General features: G+C 39.6%; 1 protein-coding gene across 6 annotated transcripts in view; it reads left to right on the forward strand.

The window, feature by feature from the left end:
* klhl21 (kelch-like family member 21) overlaps window positions 1-25,067 on the forward strand; it is a 130,047-nt gene that overhangs the window by 103,313 nt on the left and 1,667 nt on the right. For 2 of the 6 annotated variants that reach the window (XR_004898915.1, XM_031290571.2), the window contains exons 1-4: window positions 19,072-19,418; window positions 20,152-21,232; window positions 22,680-23,085; window positions 24,485-24,557. Coding sequence is in view for 5 of the 6 variants with exons in the window: in XM_031290571.2 (XP_031146431.1) it covers window positions 20,206-21,232; window positions 22,680-23,085; window positions 24,485-24,557 (1,506 nt within the window). In the remaining variant the exon portion in view is untranslated. Of the gene's footprint in view, window positions 1-12,664; window positions 12,876-19,071; window positions 19,419-20,145; window positions 21,233-22,679; window positions 23,086-24,484; window positions 24,558-25,067 lie in introns of those variants that run through there. The other 4 variants (XM_031290572.2, XM_031290574.2, XM_031290573.2 and 1 more) reach the window with 4 other exon arrangements.

Consider the following 25,067-nt stretch of genomic DNA (forward strand, 5'->3'; position numbering starts at 1 on the left):
GAATCATCATGAGTCCTGGAGACCAGATTAACTGCACGTAATGTGAGCACAGTTAGAACGAACGGTTCGGAGGAACAGTTCATTTCTTAATATTCATTTTTCTTTTTGCACGTCCCGCAGAAAGAGCATGACATCTTTGCAGACGGCTGACTGACTGATTAAAGTGAACTTTGAGTGCACAAAATAATTATGTACCGCAAGATGACTAATGCCTACTCCGACACTCTCGAAGTTGGTCACAGTGATAATGAAAATCCATTTTTCTCACAGAACAGTAGTTAACACCCTCTGCTATTTTGTTTGACTGTGTCACTCTGTGCCTTGTAGCCCTGGGCCATCCAGCACTCACGCATAGATTGTAAGCCATTACAGTTGGTACAGATATTCATGGTGCATGATTAATTGGTCGTGTTCAGAGGCAAACTCAACTAACAGATAGATATGTGAGCAGTCCTCGGCAGTGGGGAGGAAGTAACTGTTTACTCCTTGGGTGAAAGATGAGACTGGTATCATGATAAATTAAACCACAGAAACATTTCGCTGATGTCTTAGAAAAACGCTGTCTAGGAATCTCCAAACAATATATTTCTAGGAGGATAAATGGCATCTAATCTTCCATTTAGGCACTTTGATGGCCTCTGTAATGGCAGTATAAACCATCACGGTCACATTCAATAGGAAAGACTTAGAAGGGACGTTGGGCGGTTTTACTGCCAATGCAAAGAGAAAAGAGAGGAGAGGATTTTGCAAAATCCAACTATATTTCTCTTAGTGTGCACTCAGCAAATGCAGATGTGCCAACAGAAGTAGTGTCCCGCTCATCAGCAGTATGTGATTGGATTAGACTGCAGATTATTATGTAGGCTGGCTGTGTGAGCGCCCGGCAAGCAGATAACCAATGCCTTCAGAAATTATTAATCACAGTAAACCAACTCTAAAGTGTTTTTTTCCCCCCAGTGAATACATCAGCAACGGAAAGAAAAACATCCTTAAATATAAGATAAAACTATAATATGCAACTGCAAGCACAGCACAGCCAAGACTGATGACTGGGGTTGCAGGAAAAGCGATGAGTTCCTCAGCTACACGGTGCACTTCATGGGAACCAAAAACAAAACAAAGAAACACATTTCAATCTCACCACTGACATGCTGATTATGGTGTTAGTGTTACGATTATGCTTTGCAATTTAGTTTTCTTCTGCCGTTCCCCGGCCAGAATTGCTCTGCAGTCAGAACAATGTCATGCGATAATGATCAAGACTCTCAGATGAGTGACCACAAATGTGATGTTGTAATTTTCCAGTTTCGTTGTAATCTCAGCAGGGACATGTAAACAGCGGCTGGACGAAAAGAAACGAGCGCTTTAAGAACACAACCTAAATGTGTAATTTGGCGTTAACCGCGTTTTACGTGTGAGTCATGATGATAATAGTGAACACCAAACATTTGACAGGGGATTTGTGCTGTGATTAAGAAGCACATACAGTGATGCGTGATTGAAAAAGGCTCTTTGTGACAGCGCGTGGACAGATGTAGCTGCAGCTCTTGCAACGTGGAACAACAAATGAAATGTGGCTCATGTAGTACATCACCTTTTGAGCACACGGGGAGCCCATTACACTGATCTCCTTCACCACATGATAAACCTCATGGCAGCAACAAGACATTAAATCCTTAACACACAAACTCTGTGGTGTTGGAGAAATGTGTGGAACACACGGTGAATTGAGTTAGACATGTTGGAGGATGCAACAGGGAGCCAAGAAGCAACATTTAAACAGAAAATCGACGTTTGGATTTTTTCTTATAGCAGGAGTGTCAAACTCAGTTTCACTAAGGGCTACACTGGAAAAGGAGAATCACATCAAGGGCCAGACATGTAGAGTTTATTGACATTTTAGATAGATAGATAGATAGATAGAGATACTTTATTTATCCAGAAGGAAATTAAGATGTCCAGTAGCTTATACACAACATACATACACATAGGCACACAGACATATGACATCCACGCACACATACATAGTACAAAAATACAAATGAAGATATCAATAGTGTGCCCTTAGGCCGACCACACACTCCCTGCGTGGCGTGAGCGTGTCAGCTGCGTGGCGTGTCCGTTTTTATTTCGGCTCCCATGTTAACAGGTTAGAGCTTGCACACTGCCTGCGTGACACGCACGTCTCAGGCAAGGCTCGAGCCACGCCGAAAACGCGTACATGCTAGAAATAGGACCAACGGCTATTTTTCATGCGACACGCAAGTGTGTTGGAAGCGTTTCCAGGCAAAATAGAATAGGAAAATATGTTTGTCATTTTGACACGAATACATATTAATAAATGACATGTTGATGTTTGAAAGTCTCTAGGTTTTGACATAAATGCAGATATAAATGTTATAATAATAAAAAAAAAAAATTTGATTTTCAAATATTGCACCTGTCAATACAAAAACGAAATATTCTGTAGCCTATTTTGCCGTCAACACTGCCGACGTTGTCTTTGCTGTAATCAAATCAGTATATATTTATGTTTAACATGAAGTATACTACTGCTTGAGTGCAGTAAATCAGTGGGAAACATACATGTGTACAGACAAGGCTAGCAGCAGCAGCAGCGCTGCGTCAGACACGTTTCTGGTGTGTAAAGACAGAAAAATCCACGCATCTGATATGCAACAGAAACGGCACGCTCACGCGACGCAGCCAGTGTGTGGCCGGCCTTACAGTAAAGTTAGATTGTAGCATGTTTAAAGGAGCGGTTTGGAAAAAAATGCAGAAAGGTGCAATGGTATCATGGTGCAAGAGAGTGTCAGTGCAAGTACCTTGCCAGTGCAAATTCTATATCTGTTCAAGTGCAACAGGCTACACAACATATCAAAAATAGAATAATTATTACTTAACTATACCTATAAACTAGTAAAAGACTTGAAGAAAAGTTTAAGTTAAAACTGTCCATACAGACAAAAGACAGCGTGGTGTATTGACCATACAGGCAAGCTAGCAAAATGGGCAGATGGCTAATATAGCCAGTAAGGAAGTCAAACAGTGCCAATCAGTCCAGTCCAGGGTAGTTTATGTGTGTGTATAAAGGCACCCAGATGAAGGCATGGTACAAAGGGCAGTGTGCAGAGCAGACTTAAACACTTAAGTCAATCACATTTTCATTGAAAAAGTAAAATAGTTTTGACTGCATTATTGAATGTCTCATATAGCCTTCTCGCTTATAGTTTGGTCCACATAAAGCCCTACAAAATTCAGAAAAAAGTTCCTTAGCCATCGTAGAATTTATCAAATCAAACAAAAAACTATGATTTAAAAGTAGGTTACCACACAGCAACCTGTTTCACAGCCTGAATATGAAAACTCTCTGGTTCTGTGGGGATTTTGGAGTCTCAGAGTCAGCGAATCTGCCAAATTCTGCTTTGCATGTTGCGTAGTTGCAGTTTGAAAAACAGTTTTTCGTTTTTTTTTGGTTTGGCACAAAACTAGGCTGGCCAAAATCTATTGTGAGCGAGCCTAAATTGATATGCGGGCTGGATCAAAATTAGTGAGGGGGGCAGATTCGGAACGTGGGCCTTGTGTTTGACACATGTGCCTAATAGGAATGCAATTGAGTTGTTATTCCAAGATACACCTCTTACTCCCAGTGAATCTACCTAATTATTTTTTTTCAGAAAATTTAAACACACACACACATATAGAATCTACCTAATTATAAATAAATAAATGGATAGTGGAGTCACAGTATAACCACCTCCTCAACTACCACTGCATGCTGAATACAAATATTAATTATCTTAGCTGAAATAAATCTGCACTCAGGTGCATTTTGCAAGCACTGTAGACAATCATAAATAACCCTGCAAATAAGGAGAATACATTTCTTTGAATGCATGAATAATAAAAAGAGTGCATATTCAAAAAAAAAAAATAGTTTTGTAACCTTTATGTATCCAGGGAAGGTTTTGCTGATCAGGCCTCAGCAGCATCCTCTCAGTGTGATAGAGTTAAGCACAATAAAGATGAGTTTGTTCAATATTTTATGCCGCCACTACCCAATGTTTTGCTTTTCCCTACAACACCCAGACCCACAAATAATACACTTACTTATTCAACAAGCCCAGGGTGCGCTATTATGGAGCCCTTCAAAGCTGTCACCGCATGGAGAGGCACCGCTGCGCGACAATAAATGTGGAATTCAATTAACCAAAGCACATCTTGACCTTTGCTATCGTAGCATCACATAAGAAGGTCGCTATTGTCATGCGTTGTATAACTGTGTCCTATATGCGAGCCCAGCTGTTTGCGCAAGTCGGCTTTGTTTATTCAAACTTCTACAAGTTTTTCTCCCTTCATCAGCAACCCTGTGTTCATAGTCTGCCTCTTCTCACTTTCTCTGTGTTACACCGCTTCACTTCGCTATTGATCAAACTTCTTTACCGGGGGTTTCTTTCACATACTGTCTCCAGGGAGATGTATTGACATACAAAGCTGAGGTTTGACATATAAATAATTTACACAGCGTCTGTGCTGTGCCCTTAAAATATGGAACAGAGCACCACAACAAGCGCTCATACAGCATCAATGTTTATAGATGTAACTACGGTCCAGTCGATTTCCTGCTGCACCATGAGAGGCTTTTCTAAGCAGGATATGTGCGCCTGCTTCGTTTGCCCATAGCAGGAAATAATACGGAAATGAGTTGATTGATTGATTGAGTGAGTGATTGATGTCTTGATGAATTATTCTCTTTAAAATGAACTTCATACAGGGCTCGGAGGGGACTACGGTTATTGTTCCATTTGAATTATTTACATCAATCCATGTGTAAATTCAACAGTGTTCCAAATTCTAGATTTGAACTGAAAACAAAAATGTATTCCAGTCATATTGATTAAAAAAAAGTCAAGGCAAATGACAAATGAGCATGTTTTGGGCTGATGAGGTTCATCAAACACTTTCATCAATTGAGATATTTAAACAATCTGACACTGTTTTTCAGAGAAATACTGTTGATGCCAATATTTGGCATGGGTGTGCATAGCATCACTTATACTGTATTGCTCCACACAACAGTTCATCAATATTAATTAAATAAATATGTAAAAAGCACTTCAGAATTACAAAAAGCAGAGATGTGTTCTGTATTAAACTACGGACAACAGAGCATTAGCCTGTTGCACCAGCTGTTAGCAAGATCAAACACATTTATAACACAAGGGTTTGCTGTTTTAGGCTAATTTGTACATCACAAAATCAAAACACAAACCACGCTGTGTATTGTAAATAATATATACTTCAAATAATTGTTTAAGCAGTAAAACAATACAAATGCAAAAAGGGGCAAAAAATACATTTTCAGTTTAGAAACATTTTAAGTCCCCCCTCCCTTGCCTCACAATAGTTTGGTCCACTGCTTGGTTTTCTCCCTTTGAATTAAATTAAGGTAACATTACACAGAAGTTCGGTGGGACTCGTCAGTAATTAGACTGGCAAGGCTGTTTTATTCACTTTAAACATCGGAAAAATGAATTATTTTCTCTAATACAGATGATGCTGAGCTGAGAACTGAGCCTCCTAGCAAGCAAGCTAACTAATCATGACAACAAAATTATGTATTTTTCCACGAGTCCACTATGTTAGCAATTATAAAGTTACTTAGCTTGTTTGGTAGCTTCTTGGATAGTTAGTTAGCTAGCTTGCTAATTCCACCCACTGTGCTTTCATGCTACACACTGGTTCCAGAAAATGAGCCGAACACTCTCATCTGGCAAGGGCGCTTTCTATGCGGTGAAGAGTGTGTGAATGAAACATTAAGTTGTTAAACTTTACTAATTTAGTGGCCAGTTAGTTAGTTAGTTAGCTTGCTTGCTAGGAGGCTCAGTTCTCAGTTCAGCATCATCTGTATTAGAGAAAATAGTCACTTGTACAATTGTGGCTGTATTATTTGTGTCCCCTTCAATAATTGCTCTTTAGAAATGTTATGTTTATTGTCCCCCTCATCTGTTGAAATTCACACCCATGATCTTAAACTCAAGTTGTTGTGTAGATATTACTACTACTACTACTACACCTACTAACTGCCAGGGGTTGTGTACCCAAAGGAACTAACGCTAACTGACAAAGCTAACGTTAGCTTGCTAACATTTGCACCCTGACTGAGGAGTGAAATGTGAAAGAACGAAGGGAGATGGACGTTTTAAATACAGTTTGAATGGTACGAATATATTCAATTATTGTGGCGATATCAATGTCTGAAGCAGGGGTCAGCAACATTAGGCACACGTGCCATCATTGGCATGTGGTAGCTCAACCAATGGCACACTAGCAATAAGTGTGAAAGAAAGATTTTTTGGAAATGTTCCAATCTGTATTTACAAAGACCCGCCCTACTCTGCCTCTGTTGGCTAGCGCTCTTTGCACCTTCTTCACAGAATGCGGCGTTAGACCTGTAACAATTATTACATAATTGTCTAATCGCCGTTTCTTTGTTTTATTTCTCCATGTATGTGCATATAAATAAAACAAAGTCATACCTACATTTACAAGGTTTAGGAACAATCATAAGTTATGTTAAATCTCACATTAAGTGTTTTCTAGTACTCTGTAGGAGGAACACAAACCAATTGTTTATTTATGAGTAGCTTGTGCAACCCAATCCTGAAGCACAGCATGGGAACTTTAAATTAAAAGCCTGTAGAGCCTGATGTAAACAGACGGCCTTGCCAGTACTCAAATATAACCCTTCTGAATTGATCATTTCACAGAGGCAAAGTTTTGTTTAGAGCCAGCGCAATTAGTCAGCGATACCCAGAAGCATTATAGTGCCAACATCTTCTTTGTTCCATTATTTTTCCATGATTAATCAGGGAGAAATTATATTTGTCCTGAGAGCTATTGGGTCAACATGTAAGTTTAGCAATAACATAAAAACTATAGAATGTCTCCATCTAGTGACTAAATGGGTGTAAACATTTATTTTTCTGTCTAACATGCCTTGTGTTCATATTTCTTGTGTGTTCCTGGAGAAACAAGGATCACTCAAAGAAACGGTACAATCTTGGGCTGATGGTAAAACAAATTCCAAGGTTTTTACAATATTTACCAATACGCAAAATATATTAACATTTGGAGAATGTGGCTCTGTCTGACTGCAGGATCACACACAAGTATGTTTGATAATCATGTTCGACCGTATCACTGCTCTGGTGAACTAAGGATTGAAGCTGCTATAATCAATATTTTAAAATAACGAAACCTCAAATGACTGTGTATATGAAAAGTTGCTCGTAGTGGCGAACCCGCAGACATTTATCACTCGACTCTGCAGTTCACTTCAGCTGCACAGAGCTTTATAACTCTCTTTATAACACCACTCTCGCCAGGCAGCTGTTTATAGCAAAAACAAGTTGTAAAAACCCAGTATACACTACCTTCTCAGCACTTAACGACAACCAGTCAAAGTTAGCAGCTAGCTTGTAAACATACAGAGCGTTTACATGCAGTTTAAAAAAAAACCCCGATTATATTCAGGTTAAGGCAATACCCCGATTTCTCAAACGCTATGTTAACACCTTACCCCGGTTAAAATCGGAGTTCTCATACCCTAGCTAACAGACCTAGAGAACTCCTTCAGTAACCGAAACGCAACCGGTAGGAATCGGACCGGATTAGAACGCAAATTTCGGTTCCACTAATGTGTCGACTGAAATATTTTCCCTCTGTCGCTCCGAAACGGACGTAAAAATATCACACTTTCTCTGTAGTCTACCGTTAGCTAGCTACCGTAAATGTAGGATACTTTTAAAATGCCATATTTTCCCTCTGGGCTCACCAAAACGGACGTAAAAGCATAGTAACCATTCACTGCACGTGATCGCTAGTAAACATATTACATCTTTGATGTAATTTTTCAGTTTTTCAAGAATCGGTTTAGTTTTAAAAGTACCAGTTCGCTATCGGAATCCTAAAAATCCAAACGATACCCAACCCTACTGGAGATGGCTCAACAGATTGTCCATCTCTGGGGCTGTCAACGCTGTGTCTCGGCAAAAAAATGGAAGGACCGAGCAGCCCCTGCTGAATGAAACATTAAGTTGTTCAATTTTACTAATTTAGTGTCCGGTCGATAATTTTGACATAGGTCAACTGGAAGAAAAAGCCAGTTGTGCGTTGAAAAAGCGCCTACCTATTGCACCGGAGGTAGCGTTACTGCCCCAGGAGTTGTGTGTAGACCAAAAACATGGCTAAAAGGATAGTGAATATCAGACTTAAATTCACCGGTTGCCAGAAACATGACTTAGAATGAAGGTAGAGAAAGAATTAATTTAAGGAATAGTTCAACATTTTGGGAAATACACTTGTCCTGGCTAAGAAATAGTCTGACTTTTCATGTTTACATTTCGTGTTTTGAACTGATTAAACAAACAAGATACATGGAGCTCTAGAGGTGCTGGTAGGTGTATTTGGTTACCTTTGGACTAGCTGTTTCCCTCTGTTTTCACTCTTTATGCTAAGCTAAGCTAACCGGTTACTGGCTGTAGCTTCATAGCTGTCCTGAAGAGAGTGGCATCGATCTTCTCATCTAAATCACGAGAAAGCAAATAGCTGTCTTCCCAAAAAAATGTCAGACTATGTCTTTAAAACTATATGTGGCTAAAGGCTCAAACGTGTCCCTGCTCCCTGTGAGAAGGATAACCAAGTGTCATAATCAAAATTGAATTAGTAAACCTGTGTCAAGTGACATAAAATGTCAGTATTGTATTATTGTGAGAAGACCCTCTGAGTAGCTCATTTTACAGCCTTTTCGTGCACACGTGTCACTGCGACCCCTGTGGAAGATGTCCGTGGACAGTATTCGCATCTACACTGCCTGAGGGACACAGGGAGGCCAGGGAAAGTTCAGCAGCAGGTCACTCTTAATTGCACTGCAAAGGGCATTTCACTCTTTATTTTACATTTTACATTCCGGGGCCATCATCTATTTCTTGCCTCCACATTATCCCCCTCTGAGGGGTGAGCAGCAAAGGTAGATAGATGTACATGAGTCCTCCGCAGACTGAATGTTAAGCAGTGTGATCGCCTTAGGGGATATTCAGTGTTCTGCCGGTTAACATTGGCTGGAAACACATGATGGATTATTTTATTAATGCATACAAGAATCATCTGAATTTAATATGCATGTTTTGTGGCAGTTTTTTTTTTGTTTAGGCTGAGACATATATTTTGTTAACACACAAATATATATCTTAAAATGCTTATTATAGCACAATATACCTCATTACGAGATTTATTTGCACAACGAATAGGTTGTGAATACTCCCATCAAGCAAGTATTTATTTTCCAAATGTGGGCAGTGGGAGAAAGGAAAATGTTGATGAGGCTTTTAATTAAAAAGATGAGAGAGGATGGCAAACACTCGGAGGCTTGATGGAGGACTGGTGGGATTTCATCATTTCAAGCTCAGACTTTTGAATTATGAGTGTGTCAAACTGATTGCACAGCACTTTTTGCAAACACAGCATTGTTCAAAAGATGACTTGAATTACCTTTATAAAGCCAAAATGCAAGAGATGTTTAAGAGAGTCCCCGAAAATATAAGTGGGGAAGTTTGGTGATGATGATTACCTAATAAGTAAGCGGTCAGTAAGGAAACAGTACAGCTTTATAGTATAGGGTTTGCTCCCCTCCCATTTACAGCAGCTAAACATACTATTTTTCAAGATATTTGTTAATAGAATACCTACAAATCTGTACATCATTTGGGTAAAACATGATAGTTGCCAAGGAATAAAAAACATTCTGTAGAGCCTACATCTTATTTTATATCTAATTGTTCTCCAACTGTCTTCATCATTCTGAAACCAGAACACAACAAATATTAAGGATTTTTCACTTCTGCCACCTAAAAAGAGACAGAAAATTGTCTCATGTTACTATTTTTAAGTTAGGCTATACATAACATAGGTAGGGTAGGGATTTAACGTAAACAGCATTTCTAATCTTGAAACCTAGTTTTGTTACACTATGCTGGAGTAGAGTTCACAGAATGAATGCTGATATTTCTGTTACGATTAGGGAAATGGCAGACCCAAAAATGCAGAGACAACAGGGCAGTGGTGAGCTTGAGGATTTAATAAAATAAAAAGGGATACAACAAAAGGAGACCTGAAGAAAGCAGGCAAAAATTGTACCCAAACCCTGAAAACCTGAAAAGAGAAAGAATTTTTTCACACTCCGTGTGGTAAAATCATAAAATGAGCTTCCAGAAGAAGTTCCTCTTCAATTAATTCTTTAAAGAATAGGTTGGATACATTTTCCCTGTTAAAAGGTGTAATGTATAATTATAAAGTTTGTCAGTAATTTAAATAACTTATTTATGAATTGTTAGAAAATTTCAATCATGAAATTAATGTTTTATGAAAACAACATGTTAAAATGTGAATATATAGATATATATTTGTTTTGTGTTGCTTGAGTCTGGAATAGAGGATTTTATATCCTGTACCAGACATTCTTTTCAATAAATTTCAAAAAACCTGTTGAGGAACCAAAAGACCAGGAATCCAAAAATAAACTGGCATACCCAGACAAAGGAGGTAGACATACACACACAATGATCTGACAACAGACAAAGACAACACAAAGACTAAATACACAAGGTAACGAGGGTGAAACAAGGGACAAGGTGACACGAGGGCTCAGGAACAGGTGAAACACATCAGGGTGGGGCAGACAAATCAAAAAGGCGGGAAAACACAAGGCAGGAAGTAAAACAAGACATGACATGGGAGAAACCGAGACTACAAAATAAAACAGGAAACTGAAGCATAAAACATACACAAGGATGAAAACAGGGTAAAACGCAACAGAGAACACAAGAGACAGTAAACAACAAGGAAACGGGGAAAAAATGAACACAATAAAACAGGAAAAACTATAACAGAAAATCACAACCATGACAATTTCCCCAGTGATAGAACTTTTGCTCTATTGATTTTCCGGTCTAGTCAGAGAAACTGAGGGAAAATGACACAAAGTTGAAGTTATTTTAAAAACCTTAACCCTTGTGTTGTCTTCAATTCAACCATGCATCGTCCTACCGGGTCAGAACAATCCCTTTTTCTAACGCTTTTGGCGCTTTTTTCAACATTTTTGGCATTTTTTTGACGTTTAACGCTTCTTTTCACTACCATGTATAAACACCACTAACACCAACTCATTACTAGATTTACACTTACAGTATGTTTTGGAATTCATGGTCAATAAACCTAATTTATAGGAAATTATACCTAATTCTTGAGTTAAAAAGCAGATTTATGAATTTGTTAGACTAAAATTAAAGGAAGGATAATCACAGAATGGCATATGTCAACATTCAGTCGAGATACTGTTTTGAATTTTTTTTTTCTCCAAATATTAAAAAAAAATTCAGGACTTTTGAGACAAAATTCGGGGACTGTGCTTTTTCCTAACTTGACATGTCAGAACATCTTACGTCTCCTTTTGACCGGGGTTTAAGCCTTTTTGTTTCATTCTCCAAAGCTGCCACTAGAGGACTCCATAACATTACAAAATGGTTCTATTTTTCCAGAAAGATTCTCTAAAACAAATCACATTAAAACAAACATCCCCATGATGTTTCTTACTGGTTACTTTGCTGTTGATTAATGAGCACTGTCCCTGTAAAATAAACAAATAAATACTGAAATCTGCCACATAAGGTCCCAGATGCGGGGAACCTTGACATGAAAACATTTAGTATTTTCTCCATATTCACAGCTCTAACTAGCCTCTCAGTAAACCTTGAATGTATTCAGTCATGGTCTTGCCTCCTGATGCTTTACAGAAAAAGAGAAACTTCTCACGCAGTCAAATGTTGAACTTTTAAATTATTATTATTATTATTATTATTATTATTATTATTATGGATTTTTTTTCACTTAAGAAATAACAAATATTAGTTGAAGCTTCTCTTGAACTTGAAACCAGTGAAGCACCAGTACACAGACTGGATGTTGTGTTTGGTTTTGATGGTGGCAGTGGTAATTTTGGGAACCTGGAGCTGATTTCAGACATTGCTAACTGCTAATAACAAAACCTACGCAATGTTATGTTATTAAATGAGAGTCACTGGTGTAATTAAGCGTGTATTATGGGGACCCTTGCAATTAAAAATGCTTGACAACATTTTCATACTTTCTTACATTACTGTTTTAGCTGATATTTATGAGTTTCAAATGCTGCGTTCATGTACTCAAGAGAAGAGAAGTTTAGTTTTTCTTTGGCGTCTTGAAACAAAATAATAAACTATTTGCAACATATTTCCCCAACTTATTTTTCCCCCCTAAATTCTTTTTTTTTATTTCTAGGCTGTATTTTGACAATTAGTATTACTAGTATTTTTTATTGTTGTTTTTGTTTCATTTTCATTATTATTTGTTATTATTTGTATAGTAGCTGTCGTAGTATGACTAGAAGCAATAGTTGTTGTGGTTTGTAGGTGTGCTTTTATTTAACATCGAACAGCAGTGTACAGAAATGTGACAGAATGAGTAGAAAATGTAGACTCTATGCCAAACAAACAAATACTTAAACCAATAGCAAAATAACGATCATATACCAGGAATTATTCATCACATACAATTCCTAACAGTTTACTAACCAATGGTTGTCTAGTGTGGGATTGTCTGCGTGTGAAGTTTGATAGTTCCGACAGCCCTTGAAGACAACATTCATTACAGTTAAGGGTATCATGGCTCAGAAGAGGCCGAAGAGATCTGCAGCATCAAACTTTAATTTCAGCTCGATACTACGGCGTTAACTCGTTACACTCTTTAAAATGATTAACATCCAGTAAAGACAAATACTGGTAAGTTGACTAAAACTGTGTTGGCATGTTTTTAAGGTTATTTCCTTCCAAGCGGAGGACAGATTGACAGCAGCAGTAACGTAACATTATGTCCGATAGGAACATCACGAGCGTTACTAACTTTGTATAAACATGACTTTTATGTTCTTTTAGGCGGTGAATTGAGGCCATGTTAGTGCTTCAAAACCATGTTCGGTATGTAGACTATACGCTATCATAAACACGAACTAAGTGGCCTTCTAGCACTTACTGTACACGGGTGTTTTGAAAATTGAGTCGATACGTAATGCGGCGGAAAGTTGAGTACAGTTAGCTAGACAGAAGGAACAATTTTTCGTGCGCCGTGTTGTTAGCATTAGTAGCTTTTAGTGACTGTGTGTATTTGGGCCTAGCACTGTATCTGAGCTAACGTTATATCTAGCATTAGCTACTACCTTTGAATATTATCACGGGCCAAACATGGCTTTGGAAAGAGACATTTTTTTCTCTGACTGAGGCCTCACTGTGCTCAATAATGTGGACTTGTATGGCTGCATGGCCTGAGCGATGCAAATGTTTATTATAATAACCAGTGGTGGAATGTAACTAACGTTAAGTACATTTACTCAAGTACTCACTGTAAGCTACTGAAGTAGCTAGCTACACTTTGAGGTACTTGTACTTTGGTATTTCCATTTTATTTCTAGTTCTACTCCACGTCATTTATTTATTTATTTATTAGCTTTAGATGCTTTGCAGATTTAGATTATTAATACAGAATATAAATCAATGTTTTATGCATTATGATGTGAACACATAAACGCATCACTTATTTTAATCCAGTAATATAATACATATGATTCTGAAATCGATTTATATTGTTATTGTCAGTGTATCGTATTATTGCCTCAGCCATAGGCTCTCCCCCCCTCCTCTCCTTGTTTTTACGACTTAAATAGTTATATTAGCAGCCTATATGTATTTTTTTCATAGAAGCGGTCTCAAAAAGTTAGGCAATACTAATAATATTAATATACATTAATAATATTGTCTGTATAAATTATGAAATATATTATGAACATATGAAAGATAATCTAATACGTAATAATTTGATACAACATGCATTTATTCTTAATCAGTATAGATGTTTACAATATTCGTATACATTGTAAATGTGTTCATGTGGTAATCACAGGCTTACAGTTTAATGTAGGAGACAGCCAGCAGCCTGTCCTTATTTTTATACAAAATTATCTAAAACTACAAAGGTGAAATTAAACTTGGCGAATGACTCATGTTTAAATGCTGTTAAAACACCTATTAGTAGAACATAAATGTGATAAAATCATCTTTCAAATTGTTGCGATGGCATCAATGTTCAGATTGCTAGCAACCATGGAGCTACAAAATTGTTATCAAGTGGCAGAAAGATTGATAAACACTTAACTATAAATGTCCTCTTTGTTTAGGTTGCTAGCATTGTGAAACATGAGACGTTTTGAAAAAATGTTACCCTTAAAAAAAACATTCAACATTTCTTTAATGAGTACTGTCATGAATATAATTGTAATTGACAACCAAATCAAGTCTACAGTTTTCATCATTATTCGGTTAACTGAGTAAGGGCTAATGTAGGCTGTCAGGACGATTAACTTAACCGCTGATGAGCATAACTCTCAGGTGGAAGGTTGGCAATGCGAGACTACTATCTTACTGGACATTTTGACACCGACTAGTGGGCGTTGGCTATGGACGAAGTACACACGGCGATACATTGGTAAGAGCAAATTACGTGTAAGCATGTATCCGGCTAATTTAAATAGCTCACGTTACTGTATTGTGTGAACAGTTAACTTCATTCAATATTGTATGTGGCGGTTTCTTTTGCGGGGTGCGAATGTTCCACCTAAACAACTTCCTTCCGGAGACTATTTTGTAGAGCCACCGTCGCTGCGTCCGGAACTTAGCGTCGCCCAAGACGATTGTGATTGGTTTAAAGAAAAGCCAACAACCCAGTGTTTTTTTTTTTTTTTTTCTCCTATCCTAGAATGTAGTAATAGTAATAGTGTGGTGTAGCCAGACGTTACTCCACAGCGTTATGGAGGAAGGTCTGGCAATGCGAGAATAACTTGGAACAAGGCTTATCATTGAAACATGAAATACTCTTCTTGATTTATTGTTAAAAAAAAGGTCTGAGTATGAGACTAACTTTTTTGCAATGTTTGCAGACTGCATATTCAGAACAAACTTTACACTTCGTTGCAAGAATAACCAGTGTTGCAGTGACTTCTCAGATTTAATTGTGGATGGGTGTAGTCTGTTTGACTTTGGATTACACCCAAGTGTGATGTAGTGTTGCACAGGAGTGTAATGTGAACTGATGTATTGCATCAGGTGGGGGCATTGCATGGAGCAAACACTAGGTGGCGACACAGCCAGAATATTCAACTGGGTGTACGTTCACTTTGAGTAAATGTGCTTCTGATTTAATTTAAAGGACAATTCCGGCGCAAAACGAACCTAGGGGTTAATAACAGATGTGTACCCACTCAATCGCTCTCTGAGACATGTTTTCATGCTAATTGAATGGGTTTGTAGCTTGAAACAAGCTAGCGCGTACCGCTGATTAGCTTACAACGCTAGTATTCGGGGCACAGGGAAAGTAAAAACAAATTGCTATTTATACCACTAAAAAGGCTCAAAATATCACCACACTTCAACGGTAGCCTAATGAGGGAACCTAAATGTTAACCGAAGCATTGAGAACTTTGTAAACGTACAGACAGTTTATTAAAAAGATAGATTATAAAGACAGTCGCATTCTCGTATACAGGCGGGCGCCGTCTTGGGAGCTACAGTCTTTCTAAGCACGAGCACTAGCCTCGTGCTGGCCCCCCTTCAGTGGGGGATGAGATGAGTGTGGCGCGGTTGCCTTTTTATGGCCGGGCTCAGCTGTGGAGAACCACGGGGTTTATGTCACTCCACTCCGGCTGCCTCGGACCCAGCAGCCCGGAGCGACAGCAGTCAGAGCAGCTGTCTTGGCGTGGTTGTTAGCCTAGTACCAGGTGCTGTGCTCCACCACACCAATCTGAGCGCTGTTGCAGAAAAAAAAAAAAAAGTCTTGAAGGTTATATGCTTCTTTTCATATACTCTGTCATGTACTAAGCTGATATTCAAAGCAGCCTAAGCTTGACACTTGCAAACTAAGATATTAAATATGAATAGCCAAGGTAATTCTGTACACAGTAAAGCTATTCTACTGAGATGGCAAAAATGCAAAACAGTGTTGAAGCCTGTATGCAAATTGTCTTGTGGTGGTAATTCCAAGCTTGCAGCAGCTAGGGGCAATGCTAGCCTTTAAACCAAGAGATAGAGGACACACTATAAGCAGCTTCATGTAAACTGGGCCTTTTTTTGATTTACCCCTTTCACATGCACAGAACAGCACCTGAATAAACATTATACACTCACTGAAAACTTGGACTCTTGGAAGCCAGGTGGTTTTCTCTTTTGAATTGCAATAGAATTGCATGCAACATTGATGTCTCCCTCAGAATTATTTGCAATAATTTTGTTTAGAGTTTTCCTCTAGTGCCATCATCAGGTCAAAGTTCAGTTTGTCCTATACTTTGGTTTGTATATAATTAATGACATTCCCATCAGTCTCAGCTGATGGATTTGTGTTTGGTGCTAATTAGCAAATGCTAGCATGCTAACATAAGAGGGCAACAATGGCAAACATTTTACCTGCTAAACATCAACATGCTAACCATGTCATTGTGAGCATGTTTGCATCATGCTTACAATAGCATTTAGCTTAAAGCTGCCAGCATGTCTGTAGACTCTTAGTCTTGTTCCTGGATGTTTTAACATTTTCATTTTATTGTTAAACCTCTGAGGGTAAACTTTAACACAGATTTTTATTCTTATTGTATAATGTCGACTGACATTTTCCGGAATACACAGTCATGGAAATTTGCCAAAAAGTCATGGAAAAGTATTGTTTAAAATGCGTATGAACCCTGTGAATGAACAGGGGCTCCACCTCGAACGCTGTATTCAGGTTGTATTATACATCCATAGAATAGACCTTCTCATCAACTATTTTAAGGAATAGAAAATAACACCCACCACCTTCCTCTAGACTTTTGTCCTGCTGGATGCCACTAAAGTCCTCTGACACTGTACTCTGCAGTGCTTTTGTCCTGAATATAACTACAGGTCATGAGTTCAGCTCCTGGAGCAGACAGGCTTATACTGTTATAGTAAGTGATTAAAAAGGGCATAGGGTCCATTTCTCTTCGATGCTGGCTCTTACACTGGTCTCTCTGTACTCGTCAGTCATAGCAGTGAGATTGTTTCCACACCTCTACTGTTCCCCTCCCTCTCATCTAACTAGCATAAATTTCTGTCGGCTATTCTTGGATCTGGTTGGTAAACACACCAGTTGTAAGTTGCTCAATACTTCTGACTGTCGCGGTATTAAGCTAAATCATGGCTTTGCTCTTTGTGATAATGCGTATAGTAAAAGATAAAACGGCTAAAACATGTACCTGATGTAATAGTTGAATAGTTGACTCCAATTTTTTTCATTCCTTGTAACAGAGGGCAGTGGGAGTAAGAAATCGCATACACAACTGAGTGACAGGAAAGCTCACGTCTATGTAAGGAAATGCCATTATCCCCTCTTAACATAAAGGGAATCACTTACACAGAAGTTACACTGTGTGTTTTTGCAGTTACGTGCATGTGTGGGTTGTGAGGTCGTCCTGTCTGCCTTTCAGGAGAGCAGTTTGATCCCTCAGAGGTACAGTATGTGCACCGCGGCATTGTTGAACCCTCGTGTGGAATGTGTAGTCCTTTGGCCAGAGGACAAGGGGCTTTATTACAACCTTTAAACAAATCGCTGTAAGAAGATACCTGTGTATTTTCAGAAGATAATCCTCAGACATTGACAAGATTCCTAGAAAGGCCTTCAGTGTAGGTACCTACTAAGTCAATAGCAACTCATCTTTTACAGTATGTTCTGGTGATGTAACCGGAGTGAATAGCTGAAATGTAATCTCCAATACAGTACAATATCAAAATCCGATATACTTTTGATTGAACAGCCATGAATGATTTAAGCAGTCTTTTCAAAACCACCAAGGGACAAGGTAATAAATTATCATGTGGTGTTTCACTAAACTTTTTATTTTTTTTAAGATTTTTTGGGGGGCTTTTCCCTTTATTTGAGGTGACAGTGGATAGACAGGAAAGGTGGGAGAGAGATGGGGGGATGACACACAGCAAAGGGCCGCAGGTCGGATTCGAACCCGGGCCGCTGCAAAGGACTCAGGACTCCACATTTTGTCACATTTATGGCCTTAAGACAAAAAATATGAAATATGCAACAAAGTTTCCACATTTAGCTCAGGGCTTACAATATTCTTTATTGATTCATGTTTTTTCAGTCCAAAACTCAAATATATTCAGATTATGGCTTCAGTTATCTATATTATTGCTGATTGTTTTCTCAATTAATTAATTATTCGTTTCAGTCTATAAAATGTTAGAAAATAATATCAAATGCCCATTACAATACAATCCATAGTGACGTCAATTTTTTTTCAGTCCAAAACCTAAAGATATTCACTTTGCAATGATATTAAATAGAGAAAAGCAACATCAACAACAGCTCAACTAATTTGGGGGGAAAAATAGATTTGTTTTCAGCTTCACTCTAAGTAGTAATACAATTTCTGACCAAACCAACCTAAATATTGACAGTTCAATTGTATGACAAAATGAGCAATATCTATTCTTCTATAATGAATAGTGTTATCCATTTAAAACATACATTGGTAATCGATGAAGGGTTACGTATGTTAAACTGACAGGGCTGTCTGACCAAAAAGGTTGGGAACCACTGTCTTAATCGACTAATCATTGCTGCTCTGGTTCAGTTTACTATAATAATGTAAGACAAGGAAAAGCAGTAAATTGTCGAATTTCAGTAGCTGGAACTCTCACATATTTACAATTAGTGAATTTCTAACATTTGTAATTGAACACAAAGTGCAGCTACATCTCGTAGCCAACTGTAATGCATGTAAATGTACAATTTTACATTCGTGCCAGTTCTGAATGTCGATTGAGAGTATAGTTTTTGGCCCTCGAGCCGTCCATCTTCCTGTTTGTTAGCTGGGATCAGGCTACTTTGGTAACCTGACTGCAGAACATTCTGACAGGAAGCTCTGTGGTTTGTTCTGCTGATGGTGGTGAGGAGGCCCGGGCTCAGCTGGCTCCTCTCTCAAAGACCACTTACTTACGCTGACTGACCACCGAGACATACCAGTGGGGGGAGAGCATGTTAGGTGTTCTCCCTAAGCCCCCACACCCCCACACCCCCACCCACTCTTGCCTGGAAATGGACACTGCTGGTGTATTTATAACCCCTAAGCACAAGCAAGCTCTGTATCTTAAACACAGTAAGAAGCTTGAGCTTAAATGTACCGAGTCACGCTGAGATTCGCTAGATTCTTCTAGACTGTTGTACGAAACGTGCCTGGAGGTGCTCATCAGGTAGGAAAAAGAACAGTTTTTAGGTTACAAAAATATCTATTTTATTCAAACAAATATAGCATATTTTAGAGGGCTGTTACGATTCTTAAATGTTTGGTTGTATAGTTTCTCAAATAACCACTACTTATCAGTGAAATTAGCTGATGGAAATGAATTTGTTCTTTGCTTTTAGGCATTTCATCTGGCGTCAGAGGTTGTAGAAATGTAAATCTATACATCTCTTTTGCTTTTGTTCTTTGCTTTTTTAACTGTAATACTTATATAAATGTTGTTAAATGCTGTTTTAAATGTTTAAATATTGCCATCCTTCCCCATTACTGACCACTGTGTATAGATTTCGTTTTTATAGGTTTGACAACATGCTATTAGAGCTGCCACAATTAGTCGGTTACTTGAATCGTCAAGCATCAGAAAATTAATCGTCAGCTACTTTGATAATCTTCAATCATTTATGTAATTCTTCAATCAAAAATGTCCCAAATCCCCCAATGGAGGGAGGATTTGCTGCATTTCTTGGTCTTAAGTGATTGTAAACTTAATATCTTTGGGTTTCGGACTGTTGCTCGGTCAAAATAAACAATTTGAAGACATGGGCTTTAGGAATCTGTGATGGGTATTTTTCTCTATTTTGTGACATTTTATAGTTGCGGCCCTACATGGTGTGTAACATAATGATACGTACCACGTGTTGGGTTGGAATTTGATGTATGTTTCTGATGTTTATCAGTTTTAGACGAAAACATCGTTCTGACCACAACCACCGGAAACTGAGATACCCAGAGGAGAGATGGAAAAGCCAGTCTTGCAGACACAACCGTCCACCTTGCCTTTCTTCGACACGGCCCATGCCTTTAACCTGCTGCGGGGGATCCACGAACTCCGCGCCGAGCGCAAGTTTTTCGACGTGACTTTGTGTGCCGAGGGCCGCGAGTTCCACTGTCACCGCACAGTGTTGGCCGCTGCCAGCACATACTTCCGGGCCATGTTCGCAGGAACTTTGAGGGAGAGCGCTATGGACCGAGTAGTTCTACACGAGGTGTCAGCCGAGCTTTTGGGCCTGCTGGTGGACTTCTGCTACACCGGACGGGTCACCGTCACCCAGGAGAACGTGGACGTCCTGCTGAAGACGGCCGATCTGTTTCAGTTCCCCTCTGTCAAAGAGGCCTGCTGCGCTTTCCTGGAGCAGCGGCTGGACGTTTCCAACTGCTTAGAGATCCAGGACTTTGCCGAGGCCTACGCTTGCCGCGAGCTGGCGACCAGCGCTCGTCGCTTTGTCCTCAAAAACATAATGGAGCTGGCCAAAGCGAAGGACTTTGAGCGGTTGCCGTGGAAGCGCCTCTTCGAGTTTCTGTCAGATGACGAGCTTTGCGTGGACAAAGAGGAGGCAGTTTATCAGATCGCCGTGCGCTGGGTGAAGGCTGACCTCAAGCGAAGGCTGCACTACTGGCCCGAGCTCCTACAGCAGGTGCGACTCCCCTTCGTCCGGAGGTTCTTTCTGTTGGCCCACGTGGAGAGCGACCCGCTCGTCTACCTGTCGCCCACCTGCCTCCGCATGGTGAACGAGGCCCGTAGCTTCCAGTCCTGCGAGTACGACCGCCACGACAGGCCCTGCCACCGAATGCGGCCGCGGCCGTCCACGGGGCTGGCCGAGATCCTGGTGGTGGTAGGAGGCTGCGACCAAGACTGCGATGAGCTGGTCACAGTGGACTGTTACAACCCCCAGACCGGACAGTGGCGCTACCTGGCCGAGTTCCCCGACCACCTCGGAGGGGGCTACAGCATAGCTGCCCTCGGAAACGATATGTACGTCACAGGTAAGTTATTCAGAGAGAGAACGAGTTATTCAAAAAACCTTTCTACACGGTATAAATATTGAGGTCTTGCATGAAAACTCAATGCAAATTTCCAGTAATGATGTTGAAAGTTGAGGAAATCAATAGGAGTATAGAAAATGTATGTATGAAATAGGGCTGTGCAATTATTCAAATTTTGATTGAGATTTCAATTTCGGCTCCTCACGATCACAAAAACAATGTAATCGAGAAAAACACTAAGTTTTAGTAAGTAAAGTAAACTCTTATTTTGTTTGTTGTGAATGAAAAAACTGTTAAAATGGAGAAAAAAAATGTAAGGGAAATTTCACAGTTTAAGGTGTTTTCCCGGTTGATTTGTTTAACTGTTTCACTAATAATAAAATAATAATAATTGTGAGCCCTAGTATAAATGTAGCCCAGAGTATAATGTACTCCATCTTGAAGTTAGACTTCAGCTTTATCTGGTGTCCCACTTACTGGAGGACAGGCCACACAGACAGTGTGCAGCGGTTACAGTTGCCATGTATATGAGAGTCACTGTAATGTGAACGCTCCAGTCAGTAGATTTTCATTCCCGCTCCTTCATCTTATGAAATGGCCGTCAGGCTGTGCTTATAAATAAACTGCAGGCTCCTTGGCTAGCGGGTCTCTCTGTGGACGAGGCAACGGGAGGCAGGACATGGTGTGCTGCCAGGACAGCAGTGGTCTTATCATCTTCATTGTGTTTCCCTCAAGGGATAATCCCAGACCTTGACTCAGAGCTTGTGTCTCCTGCAAGACCTCAAATTTAGCACTGGTAGCTTACTCCTTCCATGACAGAAATAACAGCAGCATATGACTAGATAATGTTGACAGGCAGATTTAGATTTTATGTCATAACCTTTTATTTTACATAAGTATACAGTATAATTGTATTAAGAAGGTACTTAATGCTTTTTTTAAGGGCAACAAAGTAGCAAGTAACAAAGTGTGTGTGTGTGTGTGTGTGTGTGTGTGTGTGTGTGTGTGTGTGTGTGTGTGTATATATAAATAATTATTTGCAGTTATTGTGCACAATGATGCTAGGCAGCAACTAGGGATGCACCGAAAATGGCAAAAAAAAAAGCACTTTCAATGTATAAGTGAAAAGACTGAATAAATTTGACCAAACAATGATGTTTTTTATGACACTATCAAATAGCAGCCAGCATAGAGTGAAAGGCGCGCACACTTTAAGAATGCAGCAAACTTTTCGGCAGCGTGGAAGCACAGTCAAAACTGTCAAAGAAACGGCAATATTTAACGATTCCGATCCTAAATGCGAAAAAAAACCCTGCATTCAGCCATGTTTTTCATCACATTCAGTTTCGGCTTCGGCCAAGAAAATTCATTTCTGTGCACCCCTAGCAGCAACAAATGTAAATCATTGATGCATATTAACCGTAGAGACACTGTCTGTGTCCTCCAGGTGGCTCCGATGGCTCTCGCCTCTACGACGGCGTGTGGCGCTACAAGTCGAGCGTTAACGAGTGGACAGAGGCAGCGCCCATGCTGAAGGCCCGCGAATACCACAGCTCTAGTGTGCTGAAAGGTCAGCTCTATGTGGTGGCGTCGGACAGCACGGAGCGCTACGATCACGCTCTGGACTGCTGGGAGGCCTTACCGCCCATGCTGCACGCCATGGACAACTGCTCGGTCACCACGTGCAACGGACGCCTCTATGCCATAGGCTCCCTGACCGGGGAGGACACCATGGCCATCCAGAGCTACGATGCAGACTCCAACCACTGGGCCATGGTCAGCTGTGGACAGCTGCCGCCATGGTCCTTCACACCCAAAACTGTGACCCTCAAAAGCCTCATCTACTTCATCAGGTGAGGAGAAAACATGACTTGAGTATTTCCATTTTATGCTACTTTTATACTTCTGCTCAACTATATTTGAGTACTTCTTCCACATCTGGTAAACACTTTATGAAAAAAGGCATCTTAAAGGGTAACTACCGTTTTTTTCAACCTGGACCCTATTTTCCTATGTTTTTGTGTCTGAGTGACTGATGGCAACAGCAATCTTTGACACTGGTCCAGTATTAAGCAAAATTGTTGCAGTCGGCAGCGGCGAAACAGGCTACAATGTAAGTTAATAGGGAAATTGTCCAGCTTGTATTTACCTTCACAGAAGTGCTTGTTTTACCACCGACAGGCTCAGATGAATATTCTAAGTGTCTGACACCATTATGGAAAGGATTTCTAAGGAGGTCGACCTCTCTGTTAAAAAGTAAGATCCTTTTTTTCAACATAAAAACATCTGCAAAATTGTGTTCGCTAAACCCACCAGACTCCATGTAAATAAACAGTAGTTTTAGCATCGTAAAATAACACTTCATTCAAAGTGGACAGAAACTAAATAAAACTATAAAAAGCCGTTTTGGGTCATCTTTCCACTTTACAAACCATCACAACTCTAGTTTGGGTTGAAATAAACACATAGTTTACTGATTTACATGTGAAAAGTATTACTTTTTTAAATAGTCTGGTGGGTTTAGCGCTAGTGACCTCAGAGCGCTTTCTGGTTAAACAGAAAGATCTCAAAGAGGTTTTAAAGGTCTATCTCTGAAGGAATCCTTTCCATAATGGTGTCAGATACTTAGAATATTAATCTGAGCCTGTCAGTGGCAAAGCGAGCACTTTAGTGAAGGTAAATACAAGCTGGACAATTGCCCTATTAACTTACATTGTAGCCTGTTTAGCTGCTCCCGTCTGCAGCGATCTCGCTTAATATTGGACCAGTGTCAAAGACTGTTGTTCCCATCAGTCACTTAGACACAAAAACATAGGAAAATAGGGTCCAAGTTGGAAAAACGGTAGTTACCCTTTAACTTTTTCATCTAGTAAACTATGAGACTCATGTTAGTCTTCTTTTCTGCCCGGTTTCGCACTGTGAGAAATGACGAAACAAGATTGCACTTTATAGAGAATGTGGTGCTTTTGTAAAATACAAAATCAATGTGCAAAATATCTTAATCATGTTACAGAAGTGACAATGCAAAGGTAAAGTTAGTCAGGCGTTAAATATACAGTTAAATTATTATTTTAAATGATCTGTCTCACTTACATGTAGAATACTGGGATGTGATTCATTATTTAAAAGTCCAGAAAGAAATGTTTGTATATAATCCAACGTTGTTGCAGCAGTCAGCAAAGTTTGCATGTCTACATTTGAAGTGATGATTGTTTTGGCTGCAGCTTGACTTCGGTGTGTCTCTATTTGTAGGGATGACTCGGCCGAGGTGGATGTTTATAATCCTCAAAAGAACGAGTGGGACAAAATTAGTCCGATGACCCAGGTTTGTATTTCACGTCTGGCACTAGTCTGCCAGCATGATTTATTATTAGTAACTGTTGTGATCTGTAATTCTTCTGACCAGCGAACAGAAGTGTCAACAACACCGCACTGTGTCCAAAGATGAAAAATAACAACAGCTGCTTGCTGTGCGTCACTAGTTGTTGAATACAGCAAAGGTGACGCGTGAATGAAAGTAGCCTTTTTAATGGCTTCAGTTTGATGACTTCAAGCTGTGTTGGCAGGGAATGTAATTGATTACTGCCTTTTGATAATATGACATCAACCAATCAGTCCCAAAACTGTCAAAAGGCAGAAAACGGTTGTCAGATGAGTCCAAAGTATAGCTAAATAAATCGATAAATAATCCTATTAGTTGAATAATTAAAAAAGGAGTGTAAAGGGGCGGCCTCTAACTCACCCAGTAAGAGCGTGCGCCCCATGTAGGCTGAGTCCTTTGCAGCGGCACGGGTTCGAATCCGACCTGCTGTCCTTTTCTGCATGTCATCCCCCA

This window comes from Sander lucioperca, chromosome 12 (genome assembly GCF_008315115.2).
Source record: "Sander lucioperca isolate FBNREF2018 chromosome 12, SLUC_FBN_1.2, whole genome shotgun sequence".
Taxonomy (NCBI): Eukaryota; Metazoa; Chordata; class Actinopteri; order Perciformes; family Percidae; genus Sander; species Sander lucioperca.